Source organism: Elaeis guineensis, chromosome 8 (genome assembly GCF_000442705.2).
Source record: "Elaeis guineensis isolate ETL-2024a chromosome 8, EG11, whole genome shotgun sequence".
In the NCBI taxonomy this organism is placed as follows: Eukaryota; Viridiplantae; Streptophyta; class Magnoliopsida; order Arecales; family Arecaceae; genus Elaeis; species Elaeis guineensis.
In genome coordinates, this window is record NC_026000.2 from 108305657 (window position 1) to 108318989 (window position 13333).

General features: G+C 37.5%; 1 protein-coding gene across 2 annotated transcripts; it reads right to left on the reverse strand.

Annotated features, from left to right (window-relative positions):
- Positions 1–3256: 3256 nt before the first annotated feature.
- Positions 3257–13129, reverse strand: LOC105035839 (uncharacterized). 2 transcript variants are annotated; one of them, XM_010911549.4, is made up of 12 exons: positions 12993–13129; positions 12731–12888; positions 12545–12639; positions 12337–12394; positions 5774–5965; positions 5445–5521; positions 5231–5313; positions 4917–4968; positions 4291–4359; positions 3941–4027; positions 3791–3855; positions 3257–3577 (listed from the first exon to the last, which is right to left on the reverse strand). In XM_010911549.4, exons 2-12 carry the CDS (start codon positions 12837–12839, stop codon positions 3475–3477), a joined length of 990 nt encoding a protein of 329 aa, XP_010909851.1. In that variant the 5' UTR covers positions 12840–12888; positions 12993–13129; the 3' UTR covers positions 3257–3474. The 2 variants fall into 2 exon arrangements, with proteins under 2 accessions (XP_010909851.1, XP_073098561.1); XM_073242460.1 differs by having other exon boundaries at positions 12731–13122.
- Positions 13130–13333: the final 204 nt, after the last annotated feature.

A 13333-nucleotide genomic window follows, 5' to 3' on the forward strand; every position in this document is an offset into this window, starting at 1 on the left:
TTGGTAGTGGGCCGTTCGTGGCTACGCGGAGTTTGTTACGGAGAGTAGTGGCATCAGTGGGCCGTTCAGAGCCACGTGGAGTTTGTTATGGAGAGTGAAGTGGTGTCCGTTGTCGTGACTTGCCAGAGAGTGGTGGGGCCATGTGGAATCTGTTACAGAGAGTGGAGTGGGGTAGTGGCCATTGTCGCGACTTGCCAGAGAGTTCGGGCCTGACGGCTGAAGCTCGACTGGGACGTCTGATGGAGCGGAGTGGCTCTCTATCTCTGCAATCTAAGAGAAGCTCGGATGTTTTCGAGGTTGCTGACGAGTCTACTATTGTCGGGTGCCTTGGGCACTGATGCTGCAGGCGGAAGTCATCTGCTGTAGAAGCTCGGATGGAGACTTTCTGTTGGAGAAGTCTGGTAAGAGTCTGATTGCTAGAGGAGTCCGTCTGAAATTTGCCTGATGTAGAAGCTCGTTTGAGGACTGTCCGTCAGAGAGGTCCAATTTCATGAGGAATCCGACAGAGGGTCGACCGACAGTGGAGTTCGGATGGTGCTGTGGAGGTTCGTCCGCTGGAGGAGTCTCGAAGACACTGGGGAAGGTCGAACGTTGGAGGAGTCAGGGATTCAATTCTATTGTAGAAGTTCGGATGGAGTCCGACTCTTGTAGGAGTCTGAAAGAAGGCCGCTTATTGTAGAAGCTCGGACGAAGATCAGTTATCGTGGAAGCTCGGATGGAGACTTCTTATTATAGAAGTCCCACTGCTGGAGAAGCCCGATCATTGACGAAGTCCGAAAGAAGTTCGGAATAGAAATTCGACTGGTGGAGCCCGTCCGTTATAGAAGTTCGTCTGGGATCCATCCACTGTAGGAGTTCGGCTGGGATCCGGCTCTCGTAGGAGCTCAGATGAAATCCGGAAGGTAGTCGACTGCCGTAGAAACTTGGATGGAGTCTGGTTACTGTAGAAGTCCTGCTGTTGGAGAAGCTCGGACATTGACGAAGTTCGGAAGAAGTTCGGAGTAAAGTCGTTCGTGGCCGAAAGAAGTCTGGAAGAGATTCGGAGAATAGTCGATCGCTGTAGAAAATTGGCTGATAGTGAAGCTCAGAAAGTGTTTGGAGCAACCCGGTAGATGAATGGAGGAGCTCATTATCGGAGAAGTCCGGATAGTATTATGGAAGCTCGGATGGTCGGGGGAGTTCAGAAAGACACCACACAAGATCGAAAGCCGGAAGAGCCCTGGAAGGGTCGGTCTTTTACGAACTTTGGCTGGGGTTATTTTATACCCAACACAACTTATTCAGTTCCTTCGCTCCAGCACTAATGCATTCACTTGGTCAACTATCAACATGCTAGGTATAGATCCCTCTATTATAATGCATATATTTAATGCAGATCCCAAGTACTGGCCAGTCAAATAAAAGAAAAGAAGATTTGCCTCTGAGAAACTATAAGCCATAGACGAAGAGGTTGATAAGGTCATTCAGAAGTCGATTACCCAAAGCGGATAGCTAGCATGGTGCTAGTCAGAAAAGCTAATGGATATTGGAGAGCCAGCATCAACTTCACCGACCTCACCAAAATCTATCCAAAGGATAGTTTTTTTCTCCCGAGGATTGACCAACTTATCCACGAAGATGGATTTTTAACTCTATGAATGTCTTTTAGAGATACAATTAGCTCAGAATGTATCCCAAAGATTAAGCAAAGATAGCTTTCATCATCGATGAGGGATTATATTACCACAATATGATGCCATTTGGGTTGAAGAACGTCGGAGCATGTACCAAAGGCTGGCAAATCGAGTTTTCGAAGATTAAATTGGCCATGAAAAATCGGAAGGTAGAACAACATGTTGCCAACCTACATGAGCAAATATGTGTTTGGAGTCACCTCGAAAAAGTTACTAGACTTTTTGATAACTCAGCAAGGAATCGAAGTAGACTTAGAGAAAATTCGAGTAGTGTCGGTGATGATTGTTCCAAAGATGGTGAAAGACCATCCAAAGACAAATTAGATGGATAACCATCCTAAGTCGATTTATGTGCAAATCAACGGAAAGATGCTTACCTTTCTTCAAGGTCATATAGAATACCAAAAACTTTGAATGGATGGAAGAATATTAGCTAACATTTGATTAGCTGAGCAACGCCTTGGGCCTTTGTCACTTATTATTAAATCTAAGATTTGGGAGGACTTGTACCTCTACATGGCTGTCGTATCTTCAATAATTAGTTTGGCTCTCGTTGGAGAAGAATCTGAAAATTAGAAGCCTATTTACTGTGTAAGTAAATTACTTCCAAATGCTGTGATAAGATACCCAAGAATAGAGAAGAAAATTACTCCCAAATGCTGTGATAAGATACCCAAGAATAGAGAAGATAGCGTATGCCTTGGTCATCTCAGCACAAATGTTACATCATCATAACAAATCAACTGTTGAAGCAAATATTACAAAGACCAAAGATCTCTGGCTACTTGGCCAAGTGAACCATTGAGCTTAAAAAATTCAATATAAATTTTTGACCCTGAACTATTATAAAGGCATAGGCCCTTGCCGATTTCATTGTTGAATGCACGATCTTGGAACAAGCTAATGCTGAGGATCATATAAAAATTGAAAATGAACCATATATGAATCCAAAAAACAATCTTATTGAATGCTTCATGTCAAGGGATCCTCTGTTGAAGCAAGTATTATAAAGACCAAAGATCTTTGGCTACTTGGCCAAGTGGGCCATTGAGCTTGAAATATTCAATATAAATTTTTGACCCTGAACTATTATAAAGGCATAAGCCCTTACCGATTTCATTGTTGAATGCACGATCTTGGAACAAGCTAATTCTGAGGATCATATAAAAATGAAAAATGAACCATATATAAATCAAAAAAATAATCTTATTGGATGCTTCATGTTGAGGGATCCTCCACCACAGGAGGGTGTTGAGCCAAGTTGATTCTTTCAAGCCCAGAAGATATTGCGGCAAAGCATGCCTTAAGATTCATCTTCAACCCTTCCACTAACGAGGTGGAATACAAGACCCTCGATACTGGATCAAGATTAGCCTAAGCTGTCATGGTAACTCAACTTCAAGCTTATTGTGATTCCCAACTAGTGGTCAACCAAGTCCGAAGAGACCACATAGCATGAGATTGGGCTGCCAAAAGCAGTTATCCCCAAATCTGTTCATTTTTGGGTTTCACTAACATTGATCTTTACTCAACAAATATTAGTTATGTTGGACAACTAGCATGATAATATGTAGTTGGGGGTGTAGTGGTCGAAACAGTCACAAGCATTATGGGTTAAATTTGTTCATATGCAAAAAGTTGGGGAGATCTTATTTTACACAGCTTCTTAGCTGAACCACTATAATGAACAAGGCACAACTTTGGGACATATATTCATAAACCTTTCAGATTTTTTTTTTTTAATTACAGTTTTGTGTAGAATCAACAACTTATTGGCTTTGTGTTGCTTGATGCACCCTCTTCAAGACAGCATCACTGGTGCTGAATTTTCTTGAGTGAGTCGTTCATACGGAATAGTTGCTTCCTCATCCCCAGTGGCTGTCGCACTGAGGGGACCAGTCTCACTACCAAAACAGAAGGAAATTTGAGGCTTATTAGATCCATACACCACTGAAAGCAATGAAGGATGCATATAAAACTTGTGGTCAGCAAGTTACAATCATTTATATCAGATGTATTAGAGATGCGATTGCTTTGAGATAAAAAAGTGGGGGAAATGTTTAAGGTATAATATTAAGGTTGCTAGGCACCACCTAGAAGGGTTTCATGGAACTTACTTCAATGAGTAGATGAGCAGTCCAATGGCCACAACGACAAATGCAAGATAGTATAACCAGTCTACCTGCAATAAATTCGGCAAACTCGCTAACACAATAAAGCAATGGGACTGTTATCATGAGCAAAGAACCAAGGAAAGATGAGACAACCTGTTGATGGTAAAAGAAGATGCGAATGACCACTGCCCACATGTCAGATGTGAGAAGGGAGAGATTGAATAAAGTGGCTCCACTCATCTGCATGTGAGATAAAAATGGAGTTTCCAAAATGGATTATCCTTTAGTCATATAATTACATAACTGTAAACTGTTCGGGTGGCTGCAAAAATTTTCTGGTTCATGTTTGATGTTAATAGAGCTCTCTTAAGATTGGCCAAATTAATTGGCAACTTGGAACTAATGCTTACTAACACTGTTGGTAATGCCAACTCAATTCTCTATTTAAAATGTTTCTTGAGGAAAATAAATGTCTAAATAAAAGGAGCATGTAGAAATCTGACCTTCAGGACAAACGGGACAACAGTATAGAAGAGAAATGTTGCGGCCACGAAGCCAAAAAATAGAGATATCTGACAAATATAAAACAGCACCACAATCAATTCCTGAGAAAGCACGTCCCGAAGGCATGCATAGAAAAGAAAAAAAAAATATACTATAAGGGTCGATGTCTTGTTTGTGTTGATTTATTGAAGTTACAAGAGGCAGATAGGAGGATCAAACATTGTATGGACCTAGGAAATGATTTAGTAACACAATAACTCAAAAGAGAAAAGTCACAGCCAACATATAAGTGTTTTCTTCCTTCTTGTTTAACATCCTGCAAAGAATCAAACTCAAAAAGCACAAGAAGAAACCTCCAGATTAGTCTGTAAAATGTTTGTTCAAGATTTCTGTGACATGCCAGTATATAGTCATCAGAAAATTAGCATGCTGGAGCTTCTTTTCAATTCATAATTCAAATATGATAAAGTGTTCAATCATGCCACTTTAATTTCTGTTTCAGTATCATTGCAACATAATAGAGGCAATTCAATTGAATGGATCCTAGCATTTTTGGCAAATATAAAATGGAGTTTGTGAGAAGACATCACTAATTGAAAATTTTCAATAGTTAAAAAGGATTTACCATTGTGGAAGTCCATTTGACAGCTTCAAGATCTTTACGCTCAAAAATAGCTCTAAGAGTGTCGTGGAAGGAAAACTATATCAATTACTTTCATGCTTTTGAGCGAGATGTTATCCTAAGGTAAGATCTGCCAACAGAAGCAGATCAACACCATAAAACATCTTTATACACATATTCTGTAGTTTGATCTCATAGAACAATATACACCTGAGCATTTTGTAAATCATAATCATAACTGATTAGCAAGTGACAATAAGAACAGAAATGCTCAACCATGTGTATATGAATTGCAGTCCTGGCAGTCCAAAGGATACATCTCACATGCACTAACTAGCACCCCAAAAACTCCAAGCATCGTTACAACTTCAACTCGGTCTTTCCTTTTGACACAAAATTCCTATGTTAACAAACAATAGAACATTAGAAAAAACTGCCAACTGCTAGCATGCTTCCCTAAATTACAAACCTAAAATAGCAGCTGTGATGGAAATCAGAAAGGGTCAAAACATTATAAAGGGCTTCGCTAACCTCTCCAACATTGCTAAATGCATAACAAAATGTCCCTGCTATAACAAGTGCATCTCCCAAAAGAGGTTTCTTCGCATCTACAAGGCAACTAAGTTGTGAGACTAGTGTTAAGACATATTCGTCGAACCTAAAATTTAAAGCTCATATGGTAGAACTTTCCACTTGTTGCACCTTATTAGAAAAAAATACTGGAAAATGTTCAAGATATCAAATGATTATTAAATACAAAAATATTTCCCTAGTCTAAGGAATGTCACAGATACATTGCTGAGGTACGCTTTCAGAGCTTCATGGAGAATCATTGTTAAACTCTATGGTGTAACAATTACCTCCACTAGAGTCTGTTGAATCTGAGAGAAGAACCAAGGAAAGGCCTACCACACAAAGGGCAGCTCCAAAAAACTGCCACAAGGAATACCGTGTTCCCAACACAAGCCACGTTAGGATTATAACCCATGGTATAGTCCAACAGTCCAGCAGCGTCACGCTGGTAATTGATGAGTACTGGTAAGCCTTGATAACTGCATCAGAAGATTCATGTCCCTCAGTATCCACATTAACATTTAAACCAGGTATCATCAGCTTGGACAATTAAAAACAGAAGGATAAAGAAGCAATCAGCAGTAACACACAGACATTTCCTAGTCATGATTAGCAAAAGCAGAAGAATGAGTAGAAGTGAATATAAACCCAAAAGACGATATCACAATTTTTGATCCAGGAAATGCATTCAGATGAAAAGGACTTGTGTCATGCTATTGTGTATTACTGCGGAGTTCCCATCAGCTGAACAGGTCCATGATAGTTGCATATCATATCCTTCAGCCAAAAAAATGACTTAATTGATAAATTACAAATGTTCAGTGACAAATTCCATTAGCCTCTGAAGATCTCACAGGCATAAAAAAATTGGGGCATAATATTCCTGATCAGAGTTCATATAGCTTCAAGTTTGAGAACAATTGTTGGTCTGGCATTTTCTTATGATGAGTGACATAAGGGGTGATAGCAGACTTGATCCATACCATCCTCAATCACAAGATATATCAACATAATTGCCATTTTTGATGCATTTTAAATTTGAATGCAAAATTTCAACCATTAGCCACTGATTGCAGTTTTGATTGATGCAATCATGAAATATGCCAACATGATTACCATTTTTTTGCATTTCAAATATGAATTTGAATTCCGAACATTAACTGTTGCTAATAGTCTTAATTTATGCAATCATGAGATATGCCTACATAATGACTATTTTTTTTGTAATTTAAATATGAATTTAAAATTTATAATTTAAACACAAAACAATTGGGTCAAATTTTTCATTTATATTCTTATATAATCATGAGTCTATAAATATGATATAACATAATACAACAGTGGCGCTGTGTGACCACTATTCTCATTCTCCAAAAATCTTCTCTTCTCTCTCGTTCTCCAAAAATCTTCTCTTCTTTCTTGATATCAAAGCCATACATGACTCATCACCATCTATGCCTAAGATCAAACATCCGAAGGTCATGGAAGGATCATCATCTTCAGCCACTATGTCAGAAACTTCATCAGCTCCTCTAGTAATCGTGAACATCGCCAGTCTAATTCCTACTAAGTTTGATTCTAATAATTATCTTATGTAAAGTTCTCTTTTTATCTCAATCCTAAGAGGTCATAAATTAATGGATATCATAAATGGGAGCATGCCCATCTAGAAATCATCATAAAAAGTGATAACAGAATAGTGAATATTATAAAAAAGATCAAATAGTGTTATTTTCAATTAATGGTATCCTTTCGAAAACCACCATCCCATATATTGTAGGTGTCAAATCTACTAGGAAGGCATGTGAAGCATTTGAGAGATGCTTCGGGACCATTATCCAATCTCACATCATTTATTTGGAGCAACAGTTGGGTGAAATTGAAAAAGGTCCATTTTCAATATAAGAGTATTTACACAAAATTAAGCAAATCAAGGGCCAACTAGCTGTTAGTAGAGAACCTATAAATGATATGGATATTCTAATTTATAGCCTAATAGAGCTTCTAGTATCTTATAGACCATTCCAAACTGCTATTAGAACGTGCATATGCAAAACATGCACCAATCACTATAGAAAAACTCCATAATCTTCTTTTAAACGAAGAGTTAAGTCTTGGTGAGCTATCCAATCCTACACAATGCTATTGCATTTGCGATAGACCACAATGGATCCAATAGATAGAATAACGGTCGTCGTCCATTCAACAACCAGCAACAGCAATGCTCCAACAACCATCAACAACAACAGCTGGCATTTGATACCCAAAATCAATCTCAATAGTATTGTAAAGGGCCTAACAATTAGGCCACAATTCAAAACAATATACAACCTACCTATCAAATATGTAACAAAGCCAATCATACAACTTTGAATTGCTATTATCATCTTGATCTTGCTTTCCACTTAAGGTAAACTTCCTCTTGAATATCTAGCTGCAAGGATGGTCATGCCAATATCTCCTGAATGACTCCATATGGTATATGGATAACCAGAGCCACTCACCACATTACTGACGATCTTAGAATCCAACTCTCAGTATCAAAGTTCAGATAATGTGCAAGTTGGAAAAGGTGAAGGTTTGGTTATCAAACATATTGGATCTTCTCATTTCAGCACTTCCTCCCAATCATTTATATTAGATAATATCTTTTATTGTCCAAATGCATCGGCCAATCTACTTTCAATCCAAAAATTTGCTCATAATAATAATTGCTCCTTCACATTTGATGCTAATAGTTTTGTAGTATAGGACAAGGCTATGAAGGATGCTCCACTGTAGGTTACCTGAGAATGGACTCTATATCTTTCACTTACTCTAACCATCACATAAATTGATCTCTCCAACATCATTCATTGGGAGTCGGGTGTCGAATGAGGCATGACACTATCAGCTGGGGCATCCATTTTCTTCTCTACAACACTTAGTTTTGTCCAACATTTCTCCTTCAATAAAGTCTTCTAAGAGCATTTTCCCATTTTGTCAACTTAGAAAAAGTCATAAAATTTTCTTTACCCATTCTAGTTTCTTATCTTCTAAATCTTTAGAACTAATACATGATGATGCATGGGGCCCTGCTCCTAGTGCTTCGATTTTAAATTTCAAGTGCTATCTTATTTTGTTGATGATCATAGCTATTATACATTGTTATGTCTACTTAAATGTAGGTCTGATGTGTTTACCATATTTGTTCAATTCAAGCAACAAGTTAAAAATCTCTTTGAAATAAAAATCAAAATTCTACTTTGGATGGTAGGGGCGAATTCATGGGACATTATTCACTAATTTTCTTAAATCTCATAGTATTATCCCTCAATTGATTGGTCCATATATGCTTAAACAAAACAGTGTTTCTAAACAAAAATATCATCATATTATTGAAACCGTCCTAAGCTTATTGGCCCACTCCAATTTATCCTTAAAGTATTGTCTTGAAACCTTTTTAACTACCACGTATCTTATTAACAGATTGCCTATTTCCCCTATATCCCACTTATCATCTTATGAAGGTTTATTTCAAAAATCATCACATTGCACCCATCTCAAAGATTTTGGATGTGCATTTTATCCTTGTCTTTCCCTTTATCGATCTCGTAAGTTGAAATTTATGTCCTCTTACTATATTTTCCTTGGCTACAGTACCAATCAAAAGGGATATCGGTGTCTTGATAATAAATCAAGTCAGGTTTTCCAGACATGTCATCTTTGATGAGTCTTTCTTTCCATATTGCAATGCAAACCTCTTTTCTCTCCACCTTATCCTTATCATTTTCAGACTTGCAAACATGTCATGGGTTATATTTAGTTTCAATTGCCTCAGCTAGTAGTGCCACGCCAAAATGCTATCCGATGTCCAAGCTTCACTTCAAATCTCCAAACTATTTTGAGCATATTACTAGCAGCAATGAGTCTATCTCTGTCCTATTGGACCTCTCTTCAAGCCCGCTTGTATTACAACAGCAGCACACTCATCTACTAACCCATATTGCTTTTCATATCCAATTGCTAATCACCATCAACCAACCTTCCCAACCACTCCAAACAACTCATGTAGAATAGTCCCAAAATAATTCAATCCTGCAACCTCACCTACATCTAACTTGTCCCTATCTAGCCCACCTCAACTAGCCTTAAATTTAAGCTGCACTCATTCAGTGGTGACAAGATCCAAACATGAAATTGTTAAAAATATCTTCTTCATCATTAAATATCATATTCCTATTGCATTACTCGCTAATCATTCATCTGGGCCATCATGCTATATAAAAGCATGTAAAGTTCTTGAGTGGTGAGTTGTATAGACACTAAATTTACCAATCTCTAACATGCTTGTACATGGTCTCTTGTCCCATTTTAGTCTAACATGAATGTTGCAAGCTATAAATGGACGTATTGTCTTAGGCGAATCCTAATTGTTTCATCAACAACTACAAGGCATGTCTTGTTGCAAAAGGCTTCATTAACAATCAGGAGAAATTTTCGTTGAAACTTTCAGTCATGTGGTAAAGCATAACATCATTTATATCATGTTAACTTTAGCCCTCACTTTTAATTGGCCTCTTCACCAATTTGATGTTGATTGTGCCTTTCTTCATGGAGATCTTTAACAAAAGGTATACATAGCACAACCACCTAGCTTTGTGGATTCAAAGCAGCCCACATATGTCTGGCACATATACAAGCCTATTTAGAGTTTTCGATAGACCCCTAGAGTGCGATATGAGAAATTTGCTTCAAAACTTTTGAGTCGGATTTCTTCAATCCTAATGTGATCCATTACGCTTCATTCATCATGAGGGCTTCCACTTTAATTTTCTCCTTTATATTGATGATTTGATTATCACTAGCAATAGTTCTATTCATATCTCCATGCTTATCACTAATTTAAGCTTGCATTTCAAAGTGAAAGATTGTAGGCTCCTACTTTATTTCCTTGGCATTGAGGTCCATCGACTTACTCACGGCCTTCACTTATCTCAAACTATATATTCTTGACCTCTTTGGATGAACTAAAAATACTTGAATGTAAACCTATTAGAGCACCAGTTGCTTCATCCAAGTTAGGTTGCACCACTAATCTCTTATCATCTGACCCAACTCGTTATCGTAGTATTGTCGGTGATTTGTAATACCTTACCCTTGCCCGGCCAGATCTCTCCTTTGCAGTAAACCAAATTATCCAACATATATAGTCCCCAGTGGAAGACCATTAATTGGTGTCAAATGCATCGTTCGTTACCTAAAAGCTACTCTTAGTTATGGGCTATTTCTATGACCTAGTCCAATTAAACTTGAAGCATACAATGATGCAAAATGGGTTGGCTGCACTTTTGATTGTTGCTCAATAAGTGGATATTGTGTTCATCTTGACTTTAATCCAATCTCTTGGTTTGCTAAGAAGCAACTTAGTATCGTTCGATCATCTATGGAGGCTGAATATAGAAGCTTGGCCCATATTGCTTTGAAATCAAATATCTTTCCTCTCTCTTTAATGAACTTCACCTTCCACTCCAGACTATTCTTCTCATTTGGTATGATAATGTTTGTGCCATCTTTATCACATTCACTCATTTTTTTTCATGCTTGCATTAAGCATCTTGAGCTGGGTACTATTATTTTATCTATGAAAAGATGGCCCATAAAGAATTGGATGTCCGATTTATTTCTACTCTTGATCAAGTAGCTGATATCTTTATTAAAGGTTTACATTCTAGCCATCTGTGCTGTTTACAAGTTAAGTTCAACATTTAGACTCGCCTATCTAGGTTGAGAGGACATGATAGCAAACTTGATCCATACCGTCTCGATTACAAGATATGTCAATATAATTGCTTTTTTTGGTGCATTTTATATTTAAAAATTTGAATTTCAGACATCAACTACTAATAGCATATTTGATTCATGCAACCATAAAATATGCAAACATGATTACTATCTTTGTTATAATTTAATTTTGAATTTGAAATTTATAATTAAAATTCAAATTGTTTAGGTTAAACTTTTTATTTATATTCTTATATAATCATAAATCTATAAATATAATATAATACAACAATAGTGATGTGCTACTATATTATTCTCATTCTTCAAAATTTTTTTATTTTTTTATTTTCTAAAAATCTTTTCTTGTGTCTGGCGGCAGCAACACTAGAAAATTTTTAAGAAGTCAAGGATGTCATGATCAGCTGAAACTGTGCAATTCGCATCACACTTAAATGTTCCTGAACCACCTCATATGAGCTGAAAGGAAAAGACGGCAATACAGGGACTTTGGCCACAAGACTAGTAAATTTTCAAGAAGCCAAAGATGCCATGATCAACTGACATTGTGTAATTGGCATCACCACCTCCTCTAAGTTGAAAGGAAAAGACGGCAACAAATCCCCTGTACACTCGATCTTAGTCCCAGTTTTCAAATTTTTGGGGGATGATGCAGGGTTTCATGGTGATACTCTACTTATAACTTTTATCAAAAAAAAAAAAAAAAAAACAAAACAAAAACAAAAAAGCAAGAGAATTATTATTTTTTCCAAATTTTGTAAAAATGAAAGTGACATAATTCAGCTGATGTGCAGACAATTGCACTGCAAAAGGTGACAAGACTATTTATTCACATCATGATAGAATAATTTAATTTCTGAAAAGAACTTTTAAAATTTTTAAACATTCATGATTTTATCATTTGGATATTAAAATGTAAGTAATACAAAAATTTAATGGCAAGTTGGACCTTGGCCGGCAGTGCTGTTCACATGGTCTGGTGTGCATAACGTGACGTCACGATGCAAAAGTGTAGATGGCTAATAATGCATTGTATATGGCACAGAACTGAGAAGGAGAAAGACATTACCCAAATAATTCCCCTGTACATCAACAATGGCCAAGACAATGTACCAATACCAAGGAACCTGGAAATGACCAAACATTTGATAGATCAAAATCGTCAACATTAGCTTTCTTCAATCTTCTGAGATAGAAATTGCAGCAGTAATGCAATAAAGTTTAGTCCTCCATCTCCACTACCAGAATAATCTCAAATCAAGGGCTTGGAGCCTCACCAATAGCTTCTGTCGCCGATATAGGAGGACAGCACCATAGACCAGAGACAGAGAGAGATATGTGAAGAAAGACTGTGTAAGCGGTACATCAGCACCTTCAAATGAACAATAGCCATGAAGTTCCAAGACCCAGAAACCATTAAAACACCAAATTTTAAGAGAGATAATATGAAGTTGAAAAGTTACCCAGATCTGCTATGTAAGAGGAAGTGAAACTAGCAACTGCAAGGAAGAATGATACCAGCTGACCCAGAAATAATATGAATACCAGCCTGCATATCTCCCTTCTATTCATGCTTAAAGAAGACCAGAAAACTCTGATGGAGTATAAACTGGCTCAGCTGCTGCAGAGTAAAAGAAGAGGGAACAAACCAATGGAACAAGTTTCAGACTGAGCTTCCTCCTCAAGGAAATCTTTGGTATGTATTTGCTTTTTGGCTCTTTTTACCTAAAACTTCCAACAAAGAGGACCCTCTTCAGTTTGGGCAGGAGAGCTAAAAGCTCAGTCTACCTTCTAAATGGTTTGGGACTTCGGAGAGGGAGAGGAAGCAAATAAGTGATTGACCCATGGGAACATGGAGACCGTTCCTTTGCGAGGGGCAGATGGAACAATATAAATTTTTATTTTGGTAGGTACGAGTCCCAATCACGTGTCTGCCAACCGGTCGCCGTGGGCCGTATCTCATGTGCACCGTTACATTTATTAAAAAAAAAAAGTCATTGTTTTAGCTCCTTATTATTTTGAGCATACATCCCTAATGTTCTTTATTTGATCTGAAGATGATAATT

Bases quoted from the DNA above. Each gene is read 5' to 3' on its own strand.
- LOC105035839 (XM_010911549.4), bottom strand. From the start codon at position 12,839: ATGAATAGAAGGGAGATATGCAGGCTGGTATTCATATTATTTCTGGGT. The intron at 3,856-3,940 runs GTTGTCTCATCT...AATTTATTGCAG, and splicing joins TCTTCTTTTACCATCAACAG to GTAGACTGGTTATACTATCT. The intron at 3,578-3,790 runs GTAAGTTCCATG...CTGTTTTGGTAG, and splicing joins CTGCTCATCTACTCATTGAA to TGAGACTGGTCCCCTCAGTG.